Source organism: Protopterus annectens, chromosome 15.part0 (genome assembly GCF_019279795.1).
Source record: "Protopterus annectens isolate FY-2018-M chromosome 15.part0, PAN1.0, whole genome shotgun sequence".
NCBI lineage: Eukaryota > Metazoa > Chordata > Ceratodontiformes > Protopteridae > Protopterus > Protopterus annectens.
In genome coordinates this window covers 694,548,227-694,566,534 of record NC_056749.1, presented here as the reverse complement: position 1 = coordinate 694,566,534, position 18,308 = coordinate 694,548,227, and the positions used below count along the sequence as shown (strand labels likewise).

Sequence of the window (18,308 nt, the reverse complement as noted above, 5' to 3'; positions counted from 1 at the left end):
ATGCATAGACTAGACTTTTTATTTTAGTTGGTGAAAAAAATACGTTGCTGACTAGGGTATAGCAGATAGGGTACAAGAGTCACAGATCTATTATAATGGATTACAAGAGTCACAGATCTATTATAATGGAGTACTAGAGTCACAGATCTATTATAACTAACCATATGTCATTTAGTTGACATAGGATTAAACCAAAATGTCTAATTCCTCAGGAAATCAACTTTCAAAATAGCAGCACTCCTGAAGTCACAAAACATATAAAATACATTTTTTAACAAGGTCACAAGTATTCTGCACCCCCCAATGCAGGGAACCCCCACACCTCAATCTCTAAATATACCTACTAAAAGGTCAGACAAACTGAAACAAGAAGTAAGAAAACAATAACATTTACCTTGTCCGTATTCTGTAATTCCTTAGTTTAGTCTGTATGCAATCTAATGGGTGGCCAAAGTGGTGCAGCAGTTAGCGTTGCCGCCTCACAGCAAGAGGTTCTCTGGTTCGATTCTCTGCTTGGGTGCCTTCTGTGCAGAGTTCTGCATGTTCGCCCTGTGGTCACGTGGGTTTCCTCTGGTTTCCTCCCTCATCCCAAAGACATGCAGTAGGTGGACTGGACACTCTAAATTGGCCATAGGTGTGAGTGTGTATATGTGTGTGCCTTCTGTAGAAGGTTGGGTGCCGGGCTGGCAACTCGATATATATATATATATATATATATATATATATATATATATATATATGGGAGCCCTTCATTTGATCAAAATTTCAAATGTTCAACACCCATATGGCCAACACCATATGGCCAAACATTTGAAACGCCAACAAATGATAGCGGAGATCCCGCTACAGTGCGGAATGGGGAGATTCCCCTTTCCTGCACTGCTGTGTGATCTCAGAGTGAGAATATTTAAGTAGCGGTGGTGTGGGGGGTGCAGGGGGGCTTGCCCCCCCCTGCCCAACACTGTTTGTAGTACTTTGCACTACTATTTCAGATTGTCGGCGTTTCAAACTGTCAGCCATATAGGTTCATAGGTAGGTACTAGGCTATCTGCCCGAGGGCATGTATAAGCCTAGCGAGTGTGTGTCGGCTTTCGCCACCCCATTGATTAATTAACTGATCCTCTCTCAAGCAGACACAAAGAAGTGATCCCAGGGGTGTATTTTCTGTTACTCATCCACTCATCAAGGTTTCTCTTGAAGAGTGTTAGTGAGGGGCTCTGTCTGATGTAATTTGGAATTTTGTTCCAAAGCATTGGAGGTCTCTGTGACAGGAATCTATCCCTCCAGCATGTTCTATTTATTGTTGTGGTGAGATTTAGCTCACTAGAGCACGTGGCTCGCAGTGACTTGGATTTCTTTAGGTGGAGCATGTCCATCAATTCTGAGTTGGACATGGCTTTGTAAGTCAGGCAGAGATCACCTCTGAGTAAGTGATATGCCACTGAGTACAGCCGGAGTTTTTTCAGTCAGGCTGCATAGGACATATGTTTGAGACCAGTAATCCTCTTGGTGAGGTACTTTTTTGTTCTTTCCAGCTGTTGGAAGTGTCTTGTGAGGTACATTCCAAATGGGGCATTGTACTCTATGATGGGTCTAATGAGTGACGAGTAGAGGGGCACTATAACCTCTATTTCTAGATGTGAACCCCTTAGTAATTAGATGGGCCACATAGAAGGATTTCCTAACTACTTTGGCAATATAATTGTCAAAGGAGAGATTACTATCTACCTGGGTCCCCAGATCTCTTATTACCTCTTCTGTATTAAGGGGGCTGCCACCAATGTGGTAATTAGTGGGTGTTTTGTTTTTCCCAAATGGGATAACTATGCATTTTTTGACATTTAGCTGAGGCCATGACTTTGACACCAAGTGTCCGTCTCAGTAAGGACCTTTTGGAGGATGTCCATGTCAGCTGGAGAGTCAATTATGGCTCCCAGGTTGCAGTCATCAGCGAACTTGGTTAGCCATAGTCCTCCTGTGTTTGCCTGTACTTCTGAGAAGAATATGCCGAACAGTAGGGGTCCCAGGACCGAGCCTTGTGGGACACCACTTGTGACTGGTTTAGAGTCTGACCTGGAGCTCGCTATTCTTACCGTGTGAGTTCTGTCTGTAAGCCAGTTGGCAACCCATCTCGTGACGTAGGGGTTTATGTTCAGGCTGGTAAGTTTTTCTGTAATACCTGAGTGGGGAATGCTGTTGAAAGCCTTGGTGAGGTCAAGGAAGGCTGTGTGAACCACCTTTGCCTTGCTTATGGCCTTGGTGAATGTCTCAAAGAAGTCAACCAGGTTTAGTAGGCATGATCTGCCCTTAATAAAGCTGAACTGGGTCAGGTCAAGTGTTTGGAGGTTCACAATGTCTTTGTTAATGAGTTCCATGATGATTCGCTCCATAGCCATGCAGACCAGTCTAGTCAGGCTTATGGTTACAAGGGTCAGTTATGGCCCCTCCTTTGGGGAGAGGAATAACCATTGCTGTGCACCATTCTATGGGCACGTAACCTGTGGAGAGGCTGAGGCTGAACAGCATGTTTAGGTGGGGGGTTAGTTTGTTCTGTAGTTCGTGCAAGATGCAGCCTGGGACACCATCTGGTCCCACTGATGCTGTGTTTTTGGCTTTTGAAAAGGCTGTTTTTTTTCACCTGTGCGTCTGTGATTTTTGGGACACTACACTCTTTTGGTATTGTTGTGGGCCCTTTTGGAGGTGAGAGGGGGATGAAGTTTGCACTGAATCTATCTGCCAGGATGTTGGCAATATAAATAGGTTCAGTATATTTTGTGCTATTTTGCACTAGTTCAATGCATATCTGCAAGTTACCACTTAGATTCTTAACATAGCTAAAGAAGGCTTTGTGGTTATCTTTTGAATCCTTGGCTATTTTTCTTTTGAAGTTAGCCTTGGATGATTTCATGAGGGACCTCAGTTTCTTACTGATCAGGGATTTCTTTCCTTCTTGGGATTTGCTTTTTTTCTGAACTAGTTTCCACCTTCTATTGTATAGCCTGTTTATTGCAGGAGTCCACCAAACTGGATTCCTTCTCTTAGAGGAGTGAGTCTTGGTTTTGCTAGGGATGGCATGATCCATGCATCCTTGTAGGTGCTCAGAGTGCATTTGTAAAGGTTTTTGCATCTTGGGCAGCATTGTCCTTTAGCGTTGGGGCTGTGAAACTAACCACCTCTGCCTTAAATAAGGTGAAGTTTGCTTTAGAAAATTTTTTACTGTGGTTTCCTTAGTTGGGGGTGGTGATGGGGTGTGGACATCCAGAGTGATTAGTTTATTGTCTGATCTAACCAGTGATGGGTTGACCTCTGGTGTGGAACACCTGTCGCCCATATTGGTGATGACCAGGTCCAATATGTTTTCACCTCTAGTAGGAGAGTTTACCAACTGATCCAGGGCATTTCAGTTGATGAATTCCAGCAAGCGCTGGGCCTGGGAATTTGTACTGGAGTAGTTTTTCTAGTGAATGGCAGGGTAATTGAAATCACCCAATATCAGGATATTTGGTAGGACCTTCATGCTTTCCAGTGTTTCCAGAAAGGTGGAGTGGTGGTCCTGGGTCATGGAGGGTGATCTGTAGCAGGCCACAATTTGCATTGCAGATTGGCCCAATGTTAGTTGCACATGGATGATCTCAGAGGTATCATGCTGCACCACTAACCTGGAGGTGTAGGCACCCTTGATGAATATGGATACACCCCCTCCTTTTGTGTTTTGGTCCATGTTCTGTGGCCATAACATGTGGTATGAGTTGTAGCCCAGTAGTGCTGGGGTGCTCTCTGGAGCTTTGAGCCAGATTTCAGTTACTGCACAGATGTCGACATTCTCCATACTGAGGAGTGCTTCGAGCGCATGCATTTTGAGATTTAAACTCATGGCATTGAGTAGCATAACCCTCAGTTTTTTAATTGTGCTGTTTACGGAGGTAGGTTTGACTTTTGAGCCTTGCCTAAAAAAGGCACTATGGGGGCAGCAAGAGCCTTGGCTAGTATTCGAAAGCCTAGGGGTGACAGGTGCAAGCAGTCTCTTGCGAAGCAACATGGCTTGTCGAGCATGTCGTCCCAGGCTGGCAGACACTGGATCCCCTTTGAATGACACCAGAAGCTTACCAGTTGTTGAAATTGATAATTTTTTCTTTATACTGAGGTATCATCCTTGGTGAGGACAGGATGCTACTCAGTGTCAGGGTCATACCAGCCTAAGATACATGATCAGAGAGCTCTTCCATGTCTCTTTTCATGTGGTCCCGGGAGGTACATCTCAGGTCATTCACACCAACATGAACAATGACAGAGTCATATTTGTACTTGTTCTGGAGTGACCTGAGTGCTTGTGTTATGTGGCAGATTCTGGCTCCCGATAGGCAGCTAATAGTAGCCTTCTGCTTGTCCAGCCTAGTGAGTGGGACATCAGTGTCCCTGACTAGAGAATCACCTGTTACTAGTGTGTTAGCTATGTTATTTTGCCTTAAGGGCTGTGATTGTGCGGCACACTGATTTTGTGTTTTATGGGTTGTCTGGTTTGTGACGGGAAGTGCAGGTTGTTTGGGTATCTGCTTTGGAGGTCTCTGATGCTTTTGCAGGTTTTTATTTAGAGCCTCAGAGTATGATTTTGTGTATTTATGTATATTTTTTGCCAGTGCTGTTTTAGTAGGTCTGTGTGCGGCTGTAGTTGTGGTGCAAGTGTTAACCTTCTCCACTTGACTGTCTGTTCCAGCCTTGGATGGAGACAGCTTAGCTTCCAGATTGGCTGTATAATTGCATCTCTCGCATAGGTTAGTGTTTTGTGGTAGGAAGAGAGGGTTGTCTGTGTACATGAGGCAGTTGTAACATTGCCTCAGGATCCCCAGATTCACCAGCTGGACTGGAGAGTGCACCTGAAGTTGCCCGGTCATGCCTGAATTGTAGGGTGAGCTGCTTAGTCGCTTGGTTGGTGAGGGGCGAATAAAGAGCTGTGCCCTGCTGAGCAATCAGTGTCAGGGTATATTAGTGCTTGCTATTAGGTCTGAGCAAGTGCTGGGCTGTAAGATGCTTTTTGAGTGCTTAGGTTGAGAGTTAGACTAGTTTCAAGGGAAAAACTGAAGAGGAGACTTAGTGGAGACAGGAATAATTTAACTGTAGCTAACCGGCACTGCCTGGTGAAACCATGCATATGGATGTTGGAATTTTGAAATGTCGGCAATCTGAAGTAGACCTATATATATATATATATATATATATATATATATATATATATATATATAAACACACACACACGAAAACCCCTTTTTCCCCATTTTCTACATGGGGTTGAGGTGTCGTGTTAACAGTTGCTATGTCTCTTTATTCAATGCCACACTCCTGCTTTCTTCAACATGTGGTCTCCCACAGAAATGTCTGCAGAAAATCACTTGGCGACATAAGTTACTTCTACTGGCCTTGTAACTTTGTGTGTGACTGTGTGTGTGTGTGTGTGTGTGTGTGTGTGTGTGTGTGTGTGTGTGTGTGTGTGTGTGTGTGTGTGTGTGTGTGTGTGTGTGACTGTGTGACTGTGTGTGTGTGAGACTGTGTGCATGTGTGTGAGACTGTGTGCGTGTGTGAGACTGTGTGCGTGTGTGTGAGACTGTGTGCGTGTGTGTGAGACTGTGTGCGTGTGTGTGAGACTGTGTGCGTGTGTGTGAGACTGTGTGCAACTCTGTGTGTGTGTGTGTGTGTGTGCATGTGTGTGCGTGCGTGTGTGTGTGCGTGTGATTGTGTGAGTGTGACTGTGTGTGTGTGTGTGTGTGTGTGTGCGCGCGTGTGTGTGTGTGTGTGTGTGTGTGTGTGTGTGTGTGTGTGTGTGTGTGTGTGTGTGTGTGTGTGTGTGTGTGTGTGTGTGTGTGAGATATACAGCATGGGCCCATTTCAGAATGGCCACCTTGAGGTTTAAGCCTGATGTACACCTCGCTGTAACCATTTCCTAATCAGAAAAAAGCTCTACCATGCAATGGGCTGCCTTTGTTGCCTATTACAAATACTAATGAGGCATTCCAGAGGAGCAGCCAATGCTAATTAGCCATTTGTTCTCCCTACATATATGCTCGTAGTAAGGCATTTATACAGACAAGTGAGTCAAGGAATCACTTGGTGTGAGCTACCTATACCAGCCATTTTACAGAACATGGATAAAAGTCCATTTTCATCCATCGTGTTAGAGATGAAGTCCCAGGAAGTGTATGGGAGAGGAAGTGGTAACAGGCATGTGTGTGTACTTGTATGTGGCTGTGTGTGTGAGTGCATGCAGAGGGATGAATAGCCTCAGCTGTGTGTGTGTGTGTGTGTGTGTGTGTGTGTGTGTGTGTGTGTGTGTGTGTGTGTGTGTGTGTGTGTGTGTGTGCGTGTGTGTGTGTGTGTCTGTGTATGGGATAATAAGTGTGTGTGTCCATGAGTGTCATCTGGTGAGGGGAACTGTGCGTGTGTGTATCATGTGTATGCATACGTATGTGAATGGGTGGGCTGCTATAACTCCATACTCCCCTTAACTAATGAGCAAATTGTTCAGTATTGTGGGGGAGAGGGTCCCAGACTATACACTAGGGGTTCTCTCTTTATGTTGTACACTAAAGGCACTACAAAAGGTGATAGCACAAAATTTGCAGCACTAAAGACATGAGGTGGGGGAACAGTAGACACAATTTATAGCTGTTTATATTATGCCTTATGGGATCTTAAAAGAGAACAGAATAAAATTTCTGGCACTAAAGATGTGGGGTTGGGGGGAACACTGGATAACATCTCTTTACATCATGCCTTATAGGCACTACAAAAGGGGATATAACACAACATTTTGCAGCACTAAAGATGTGAGACACACAATACTAGACATTAGGAATAACTTTTTATACCATGGCTTAAAGGCACCCAAGAGAGAATAGAACAACATTTGCAGCACTAAAGATGAGAGGCAGAGGGAGCATTAGACACCAGGAATAACTCTTTATATTGTACTTACAATAATTCAAACTTCTGTGCCCTTGGCACTCAAACACAACTCATTAGCAGAGGGTTAGTTCTGTGCACAACTGGACAGTAGGGATTATTTTTACATATTAACTTAAGTATTTGAAAACAAAACAATTTAAATGAAATTGTAGTGATGATTTAAACTCCGATCCCTTGTCACAGCAGGCAGGAGTCTTAACTCTCTACACTAACTGAGGCATTAGTGTAAGAGGGTATTTTTTTATACAATAAGAAATATGAAACTAACGTCGGGCATTATTCACTGATTACGATGGTCCTGTAGGGCATGTGTAAATGACAACAACATGAGCAGTCTGTAAAATCAGGGTCAGTTGAAAAGGATGGGAGTGTGTCCATGTGGGGAGAGGCTCTGGGACAAAGCTGGGAAGAACAGTAGATGACACTGGCAGGAGTTTTAAACCATTAATTAGACTCCCTGCTATGGCCAGTTGAGTAGCAGGTTCGTGATACAGTTTAGGAACATTAGGAAGAATGTAACTCTATTGTCTGACTTTAAGGATCCATGATTTATGAAGCCATGGCCAAAAAGAAGAAGATACATCCGAGATGTTCTGTACATTAAGGGATAGGTAAGAGATGTGTGTGTGTGTGGTGGGAGGGTAATGGGTGAGTGTGCCCATGAGTGTTATCAGTTGAGGGTGGCTGTGTGTGTGTGCACGCACGCGTGTGGGAGAATGAATTAGGGAAGTGCCTGTGCTAACGCAACGCATGGGCTGCCAGTGTTCAATACCACAGGAAAGATCTGATTTACACTCGCAGTAATTCTATGCAATTGATAGAAATGCAAAACAGCTGATAATGAGGTCTTTCCTTATTGTGGCCAAAATGTCTCCGAATCACATTTTCCCACATTGTGAACGCAGTTCCTTTTGGCTCCAGCTGTTACCACCAGTTGGGGGGGGGGGGGATTTCTGAATTCCTGAGAGTGTTTCCCATGAGACGAGCTGTTCTTTTATTTTTCTGTCACAAACTTAAGCAAGCATGGGAAATGATTCACACTCCATAACAAGAAAAGCAGTCAACGTGTATAGAAATGTTCAAATTAGAACAAGATACCGGACTGGGATAAATAAACTTGTATTGATTCTTTTAGTTTATGCTGATTTGATATATGCTTGTAGCCGTAGGCCCAAGTATACCTCATAGCACTAGGAAAAAAAATATGCACATGGTCGCCACATGCATTAGAAGTGAAATTTCTGTAAGAAAGTGCGAAAAGCAGACTTTGTGCTGTAAGAGGTTGAGATATGTTCATAGGTTGGTACTAGGCTATCGGCCCTAGGGCCTATAACAAGCCTAGCCATAACAATTCCCTGGCTATTTCTTCCCACACTATTTACTTCCCTGGACCCCTGTCTAGCAGGGTGACTGACGTGATCCCTGAGGTGAATTTTCTTTCTCCCATCCAGTCATCAAGGTTCCTTTTGAAGAGGAACAAAGAAGTGCTCTGCTTGACATGCATGGGTAGTCTATTCCAGACTCTGGGGAGTCTCTGGGTCAGGAACCTATCCCTCCAGCATGTTTTGTTTATTGTGATGACAAGGTTTAGATCCCTGGAGCGTGTGGCTCTGAGGGATTGGGATTTCTTTAAGTGTAGCGTGTGCAAACATCTTCACTGCTGCCAGGGTATCGCTTGCTCTCAGTCCTGTCTGTTACACACTCAGTCTTGCTAGATCGCTCTCACTCTCTTGATCTCTCACACATAGTCTTTTCTGCTTTCATACACACATTCACTCACAGAAGAACGTTCTCACTGTCTCTCTCAATGGCTTTCCCCCAGTCACCATCTGTCATACACAAGAGAAACACACACACGCCACAGTCCCTGGACCTGTCCCTTCTCTATCTTCCCTACCATGGTTCCCCCCAGCCCATAATACTTTAGTGTTATTATGGTAATGTATGTAGTAAGCCCTCGTGGTGTTGTGTATCCCCCCACCCCAATCCCCATTATGATGCTGGTATTGGTACAGCACTTTACATGATCATCCCCTGTGTCTAGTGTATTTGCCACCCTCTGATCCCTCTTAGGATTTCTGTGACACTACCATACTTCACTTTATCCCTGGTGCCCCACCACTACCCCTGAACACCGTAGTAATGTTGGTGCTATCATGACACTTTAAGTAAGCCCTGGTGGTTTAGCACATGCCCTCTATCTCCATAATCCCTGTAGTAATTGGTGCCATCTTGGCACTTAAAATAAGCCCTGGTAGTCTAATGCATCCTCCCCACCGCCTAACCCTCACAGTAATTTCAGTACTATCATGACACTTAAAGCAATCCCTTGTGTCCAGTGATTCTCCCCACTGCCAGATCCCCAAAGTAATGTTAGTGCTATTACTGCTCTTAAACCATTACCTGGTGTCTGGTGGTTCTTCCCACTTTACAGATGTGTCCCTGGTGTCTTATCACCCCACCCCCACATTTTCTGATTCCCGTTTTGCTGTCGCTCTCACTCTGTCTCAGTCTCTCACACTCTCTTCTACTTTCATACATGCATTCACTCACAGAAGATCACTTGCACTCTCTCTGTCTGCTATCTCCTCTCCCTCTGTGTGTGTGTAAACGTGGGATCACTCGCTCACTAACTCTTCATTGTGTGCGTGTGTATTTGAAAAGCTGAAGTAGAAGTATGGAAGTCAAACTCTGAACTTAAGGGTAGAGTTTGACTGTGTACTTCAGTTTCATTTCCATTACACTCCAAGATCTCACACCACCTCATGTTGTTTTACTTCAAAAACACACACACAATTGACATGAATTGCTGTAATTTGGAAATACAGAAAATCTTATTTCAGAAGCATCTGCTATCTGATTCCATCCACTGTTTATATCCTGGAAAAGTGATAATTTCCCATTAAAAATCTGCATCATAATCATGAAATAATATTATAATGTTACACAAATGGTGTCACATTGAGTAAATGTATTGTTAATTCTGATGTTTATTTTTCAAGTAATGCTCAGCTTGTTCATTTGCTTACATTTTATTTAGTTTAATATCAGCTGAATGCAATATGTTACAATACTGAGCAAAAGCATATTTTAGAGATGTTATCAAAACAGTGAATGCTTGTTCATTGCTTACAATTTTGATGTAAACTTTTCTTTGCCTTTGTTTCTTTGCCTTGCACTAACCTCTGATAATCAATTCATTTTGCCTGCAATTTTTAAAGTGGGTATTCGATTGTTCAGTATATTATATGGCAAAATTACAGTCTAGGGTACATAATAAACACTTAGATGCACTTCTTGGGTTGGTAACTTTTTGCATAAAGACGTTTCCCATGTCTTAAGTATATGATACACTGAATTAGTCATATGCACTTTTGCCACTGTGACATGCTAAATCGAGAGTCACTGCATTTCTGGCAGTGACAGAAACAAAATTCCTCTTTTCATGTAACCATTGTCAACAAGAGTCAAAAGTATTTATCTATTATATAAAAGACTACTGTATATCTTGACAAGTACAGTTCATATTTTGCAAATTTAATAAATTAACAAAAGTCACCATTTCTTTTTTAGCTTAATTCTATTTTCAATAATACACAGCAGAGTGTTCAAGATTTCATCGTTCAAGAAAAACAAGCAAGGTATGTTCAAATAAAAATGATATGATTTTAAAACATTTGTGAACGTGTTTCATTAGCATTTGCTGCACTCACTGTAAAATCAAGGAATGTAAAATCATTCCCCTTCAGATAATAAAGGCTCACCTTTATCTCATAGAAGAGGAAGTGAGAACGCCTGCTTTCCTCACTATCTGGGGGTGGGTTTGTGTGTCTCACTCTCTGGCGGGGTGTTTGTGTGTGTCTCACTCTCTGGGGGGGTGTTTGTGTGTGTCTCACTCTCTGGGGGGGTGTTTGTGTGTGTCTCACTCTCTCTGTTTGTGTGTGTGTCTCACTCTCTCTGTTTGTGTGTGTGTCTCACTCTCTCTGTTTGTGTGTGTCTCACTCTCTCTGTTTGTGTGTGTCTCACTCTCTGGGGGGGGGGGGGGTTTGTGTGTGTCTCACTATCTGGGGGGGGGGTGTCTGTGTCCAAGAGTAACTGAGGGAGGATGTCTCTGCTTCTACACTGTGGTTGCCAGCAGTTTTATTTCATTATGGGAAGTGTTGATCTGCATATCATGGTAGGCAATGTGATTCATGGACATGAAAAGTAACCCACAATGAGGTTTTATCTCATTGCAGCTAATGTTTCTATGAACTGCAAAATACCACATTGTGGTCACAGGGCCTTTTTCTTGGGTTGGTAGGTATCTTAAAGAATCCCTGTGATGGTTTCTGTTTGAAACAAATGGTGGTATAATTACATTAAAACACTGTCAAGGTAATATGCCTGCACCTAGCAGACAAGATGCTGACCATTGTGAGGTATAACACTTGCAGATTGGTTGTGATGATGTTTCATAGATTTGGGATGACACAGCTGGTACCTGGTGAAATGATAAATTCATGTTTGGCAAAACTACAATTGTCAAGAAAAATATTGCCAGCTATGTAGACTCTGCAATAGTTTCCCTAAGAAAATATAATTGCCCTCTAAGGGCTGTGAATTGGGAGTTATTATATACAACTGGGAGTGTGGAGGTTAGACTTACCCTATTTAAAAGTTTTTTTTTCAAGAAATCTCAGAATTTGGTGAAATATTTTCATGCAGCAGTAGCTCTATGAAGCTACTTTTTCTGCTTTGTTTTATCCCCCTGCCTGGTGACCATCAGACAACTTCTGCTGACTGACTAATCCATCTACTCATCTTTAGGAAGATCCAGCCACTATCCAATCCTGTGTTACATAGTTATATTCAAGGCTTTTTCCCTATATAACATTGAACCTGCACGCTTCAGTGGACTACAATTTGGGAGGGTGTAGACATGATGTGATGCTTCATCACAGTTTTGCCTTGAAATCTGAAAAAGTCCCATAACTTGAAATTCATCTTAAGAACCAATAATTTTGGCTGTACGTCTCCCCTACCTTGATGCTTGAGGTGCTATATTCTCATAAATATAGGAGTTCTGATTTCTTAAAAAAGCATTGTCATCTTTATAAGGTAGCACTATATGTGCCATATACTTAGTGTCTTACAAAAGGTAGAATAGTCACTCGGGTTTTTATAAACATGACTAAGCATTTGCTTAGAATATTTTAAACATTGTGAAGTTTAGCTTTCAATAAGTAAAAGAAAATGTTATGATTCAAGATTCCAATAAAGTTCCAGCACTGTATGTCATAGTTCTCAGAATCTTTTTATTCTTGTACCAATCATTTAAGATTAATTATCAAATACAAAATGTGGGCTGGTGCTAAGACTGAGAAATTAAAAACACAGAATGAAAATTTGTCATTAACACCTATGGGGTGTGGGCTGTCACACCTCTAAGCATCCCATAGCGCTTTCTGAAAAAAAAAAAAAAAAAATTAAAAAGCATAAGATAAACAAATGTGAATATTTTACTAAAAGCAATTAAAACTGTACAAATAGCAATGTTATCAATAAGAAGTGTTCTTTGCAGTGATAATGGTCACTGCATTTATATTTTTTCTATAATTACTATAATATATTAGAATGCACACAAACCACAAATTATATTTATTGTTAAACTTTCACAAACAGATTGTCCTATCTTGGAAACTGTACTAACTAGACATATATTGTTAGAACATCTTTGTCAGCCAGGTGCAAGCTTTTCCATGACAAATAATTCCTCCTCTGTGAGTACATATTTCTCTCAGATATTTACAGAAATATGAAAACATATGCTTAATTTTATAATTAGTAATATAAATAATGCTAAATATAAGTAAATATGTGAACTTACAGTGCACATATCAAAGACTGTTTTTTTCAAGAATTTTTAAGGTTTCACCTGATGTTATGTGACAGTTTGTAAGTCACTTGTTTTTTGAAGTATTAAATACATATGGACATATTTACATAAATGCAAAATCTCAGGCATAGCGTGACAAATTGACATCGACAATCAATTTTCCTGACTTTCACCATATTTCACACCATGCCCCTTAATTACAGGTAGAGATCTCATCATGTAAATATGAAAATGTGAATAAGTATCAAATTGATTATTTTTTCTACTATAGGGCATCATTGATTAACAATCTTAGTGTCATTTTGTCAATAACTCTTTGCACTTTCTAATACTATCTCTAATTAGCTGATAAGTCACTTGACTAAAGATGTTAGGCCCAAGAAAGGTCTGCACTCCATAAGGAGGTATGGATGTGAACTGGAAATGTACAAAAATGGCTTTATAGGTTTGAGTGAGTTAAGCATATAGGTTTGTAGGTTCATAGGTATATACCAGGGTAACAACTACCAGAGTCTTAATAAGCCTAACTATGTAACCCAACCCTGTTGTGTCCCTATGTATCATGGGCATTTATTATGAGGGGGTATGTTAGGAAGTTTCTAAAGGTTATGTTAGTTTGGGCATCACTGTCTGACTCTGTCTATCAGAGACATGGGGGCCAGACCAGGGGTGAATTTCTGATCTCCCATCGAGTGGTTACACTTAAGTCTAGGGATGGACTATGCTTCACATAGCCTGTTCCAGAGCAGGGAGATCCTATGAGGCACACATCTGTCTCACCAACATGTCTTATTTATGTCACAAACTTTTATATCCTTGGATCTGGTGGTTCTGATGCTGTTGATTTTTTAGATGTGTATAAGGCCCATCAGTGCTGGATCTGAGGATGCCTTGTATACCAAGAATATATCACCTCTAGAAGACAGAGTACAGAGATAGGGTTTTATAGGTACATTGGTTCATAGGTAAGTACTGCTTGCCACAATTGTTTTTGTTAATAAAACCGGAGTTGAGGCAGAGGTAGGATACAGAAACAGGATCAGGTTGGCTGGTTGACTCTTGCATTTCAGCAGTAGCAGATCATGAACCTTTTTTATTATTATTATTTGCTTTTCTGTTGAAGAACTAGGGAAGGAGGCTTATATATGGGCCACCTGGTTAGTGTGCCAGTGCAAGAAACAGATGTTTTGCTCTTCAAATGAAGACATTGGGAGGTGGGTCATCACTACAGAGATCAGCCCCAGCTGCTACAAAAGCCAACTACACCTTTGTTGATAAAAACATGGAGGGCCTTCAGTGGCATGTCATTATTCTGTATTCTGGCTTTTGTACTTTCTAGAGATTTTCTCCCCCGGTTAGGCAAACCAGTATCTGTCCTCCTACAGACAAAACATGTCATTCAGTGTGTCTGCATGCTAGGATAACCCACGCATGTATCAGTGGCTAAGGCATCTCTCCACAGTAACTACCAGAATACTGAAAGCAGTTACCAATGATTGGGGCCTCCCCCCAGTATATGGTACTGTAACCATGCAAGCATATTAGGTCATGGCAATTCCCTGACTTTATATGCAGAGGTATTCTAGGAGGTATCTCCTGGAAAAGGCAACCTTCACACACAGGCATATACATGCTTGCTGTGCAACTATCTGCTAGCCCTGCATTTGACATATGAGGGTCCCTGGTTATCTCTGCATCTACATGCCTTGATATGTACGTATCCTATGGCACAATCACCATGCTTGCTATTTCTGAAGAGGTACGATCATAAATGGTCCACTCTTACCATTTCAGAGGTGCAATAGGTACATTACTGGTCCAATTTACCCCCCCTTATCTCATCTCATGATCCATGTGCACAGCACTTTTAATGCAATTCCACTAAATCCCATCTGTATGGTTGAAAGTGTTCCAGCAAAAGATGCAGGCAGCAAGCACTTTTGGTTTGTAGTAAAATGTAGGAGTTAGGACAGAGGGTGTACAGTGTAGACCATAGCCCTGATGTTTTTGAATCACTTCCTCTGGTCACTGTACTAAGTGGCATGAGTCATGCATGTACGGTTTAGTAGAAGTCACGTGACATATATGCTCATATATATCAGGCTTGTGAAAGAATGTACTACCATAGTGCTGTGTGATAAACCAAGATGCTGCCAGCCCAGCTAGATAGAATTTTATAAATAATCCTATGTCATTTAAAAATATTAATATGATCCATAGGCTTATTTTACAAATGTGAGAGAACTATGTGTTATGATTAAACTATATGTTCTGTACTGTGTTTCAAGATTGTAACCACAGTGCACCCTGCTGGAAAAGAGCAGAAATGTGTATATGGACTATATGTTAATGCAAATGTGTGTGTTCATATTAGAAGTTGGAATACACAGAGTTACTTTGCAAATCTAAGAAAATAAGTTGATAAGTAAAGGGTTTCACAATGCATTATAAAATTAGTTTATCTCAGCTAAGAGACAAGATGTCTAGGCTAGGGGCTTCTTTCTATTGTCTGGAAACGGAGGTAATTACAGGTTTCCAAGATAATTGTTTTACGACATCCAGTTTCAGGCAAGCTTCTAAGAGAGAATTGTCAGCTTCTGAGAGAGAAGTATTTTTAACAGAGACATGTTAAAAATTTCAGTTCCTGGTAGCCTGGGAAACTTAGGGAGAGGAGACAAGAATGATGTAATATGAGATGATTCAGCAGTAATGTGTATTATTAATTTAAGAACCATTTCAGAGATAAAGTCGGTGCATTTTGTATTTGTCTTTGGGCCTTTAAACATCCATTCAGCACTTCTCATCTGTATTTGCTTGCTCTTTAAGTAAATTATTTAGAATATAGTTTCTCTTGGAAATAGATAGGAACATAGCAAGATTAGTTAGATGTTTTCTGGACTTAATGTGAGACTGTCCTACAATATTGTTTTAATGTATTTCCTGTGATTCTAAACTCTGCTGTCACTGTGTTGAGTTATCTGAGACTGTCCTACAATGTTGTTTTAATGTATTTCCTGTGATTCTGAACTCTGCTGTCACTGTGTTGAGTTAATGAGCATTGTCTTGTGTTTTTATTATTTATTATTAAATATATTTAAACTGTTTAATTGTGGCTGGTTTTGTGTAGAGATATATAAAAGCTCTTAGTGTACTTGCATGTATTTGGTAATACTGTACAAGCCTCTCCTAAATAGTCTTCAAGTCTCAGTCACACTTACCTATTGGATAACTAACATTGCACAGTAAAATTGGATACCCTTTGGTAAGGGCCTTTAAAGTAGCTGATAAGGGTGGTTGGTGGCAGGTGGTACTACCATATAGTCTGGGCAGAAGCGGGCATGGCTAGAGAACCTGTGCCAGCCTTCCCCAGGAGTGTCCGTGCATTTGTGTATAAATCAAATCTTAGTGTGTGCATCAGCTACTTGGGCAGGGACACAAAGCACTGGTTGGACACCATACTGGAGGTTTTGGCTTGACTACTCAGCTGAGATCTAAACCCTATAGCCTGGAAGCTGAGGAGATGAAGGCAACATGAAAAGGAGATGCTGACTCTTCGCCAGAGTCATGGAGGTAATGGGGAAGGGAGTAACTGAACCCCAGAAGCAAAAAAGGTCAGTAAATTTCTTCCACAATTTGCAGAATGGGATAATTTTTATAGTTTCATTCATATGTTTGTGTGTGTATGTAAACAGTATAATGTTGACCAAGGGCTCTGGGTATGGTTCCTGACCTCCTTACTCACTCTATGGCAAAGCTGTAACTATTTTGTCCAAACTGTCTGACAAATTAATGACTTTAAATTACAATGTTGTAAAGAACTGTTTTCTAGAATTTTTTAAGCTAACACCTGAAGTTTATAGGATAAAGTTTCGTGAGCATAGACACAAGGCAGATGAAAGTGTGTGTGAATAAGTTGCTGAACTAAGCACTTATTTTCATAGGTGGATGAGTGGATGTCATGTTCCCACTTTTGAAGGGCTGTCAGACCTTTTGGTGAGGGAACAAGCCCTTAGCACTTTGCCTGAGGACATGAGAATCTGGTTAGCTGATAGACAATCCTCTACTGCAGATGAGTTGGAGAAGAAGGGAGACCTATACTTAAGCAAGTAGGGCATCACTGCACAGGAAAGGGATACCCAGTGCTGCTCATGGGTCTAACAGAATCCATGGTGGGCAGCTCAGACTGCCCCAACAGAATATGCCAGTAGCAGGGGAAGCCACTAGTCCAGATACACATCCAGGACCTAGGGTTAAATGTTTTAAATGCAACGAGTGGGGCCATGTAGCATATAGATGTCCATGGAGACAAGGTGGGGAACAAAAGATGGGAGAGCCAGTAAGTGGGAATTACAAAATGCCAACAGTAGGTTGTCTCAAGACAACAAGGGTACCAAACTACCACAAGAGGTTATATCTTATCTTAATGAATGGCAGAGACCACTGGTAAGAAAGAGAGAGAGCCTCTGACATAACCATTGTAAAGGCTGCAATGGTTACAGAGGAGCACTACTTGTCTGGGCAGTCTACTCTAGTCAGAACTTTAGGAGGGACCCCATTCCAAATACTTTTGGCTAGGGTTCATCTTGACTAAGAGGGTGTAAAAGGAAGCCGGCAAGTAGGTGTGTTTGAGGATATCTCTGCAGATGTCCTGATAGGGAAAGATTTTGATAATACAGTACCCTTTGTGTTAATGCAGTCAAGCTTGGAGACAAGCATGCGAGTCTGGTAGACTGGGGGAGACCCAGACAGACCACACACTTCCATCCAGAACTGGTGAAGTGGTTACTTCAGAGAGGGAGCTACCTTGTAGCAGTGAAAATGAAGGTGAGCCACAGTTGCTTGTGGGTACTGATGTTCCCCTTGGACAGAGTGACTGCAAGGGCAGAGATGGGTAGTAGCTCCCAGGTTGACAGTGGGGCACTACTTTCTGAGGATGCCGTGGAAGGGGAGTTGGGAATGGTTACAAAGAGAGCTCTGACAGGTTCAGCTGTCAGGCCCTACATTACAAGGCCTGAGAAAGGTAGATAGTAAGGCACCTGATTCTCAAAGGAAGGGGGAATCTGTATATTGGGGCAAAGGGTTACTGTACAGAGAGTGTGGCCCCCTAAGGGAGGGCTAGAGGGTGAGAGAATACATCTGTTGGTAGTGCCCAGAGAGTACCATCTGGCACTTCTAGCCATAGCCCATGATAGTCGCTTTGCATTTTTATATGGGCATAAAATGTACAAAGAGATGTATTATGCAGAACTTTTATTGGCCTAGGCTTTCCAGAGATGTAACAGGGTACTGCGGGACTTGTGAGCAGTGCCAAAAGGTAGGCAAGGCAGGAGACAAGGTGAAAGCTACTTTGATGCCTTTGCCTGTGATTGAGGAGCCATTTCAGAAGGTATCTATGGATGTTGTGTGGCCTCTGAGTACCCCAAGTTCCACAGGGACAAATATATCCTAGTGGTAGTATATTATGCTACAACAT

The 18,308-nt window shown here is 41.8% G+C and overlaps 1 protein-coding gene across 1 annotated transcript in view; it reads left to right on the top strand.

Annotated features, from left to right (window-relative positions):
* LOC122789871 (adhesion G-protein coupled receptor G4-like) overlaps positions 1–18,308 on the top strand; it is a 464,784-nt gene that overhangs the window by 339,270 nt on the left and 107,206 nt on the right. The window contains exon 8 of the mRNA XM_044057305.1: positions 10,531–10,598. Within this exon, the coding sequence (XP_043913240.1) occupies positions 10,531–10,598 (68 nt within the window). The remainder of the gene's footprint in view (positions 1–10,530; positions 10,599–18,308) is intronic.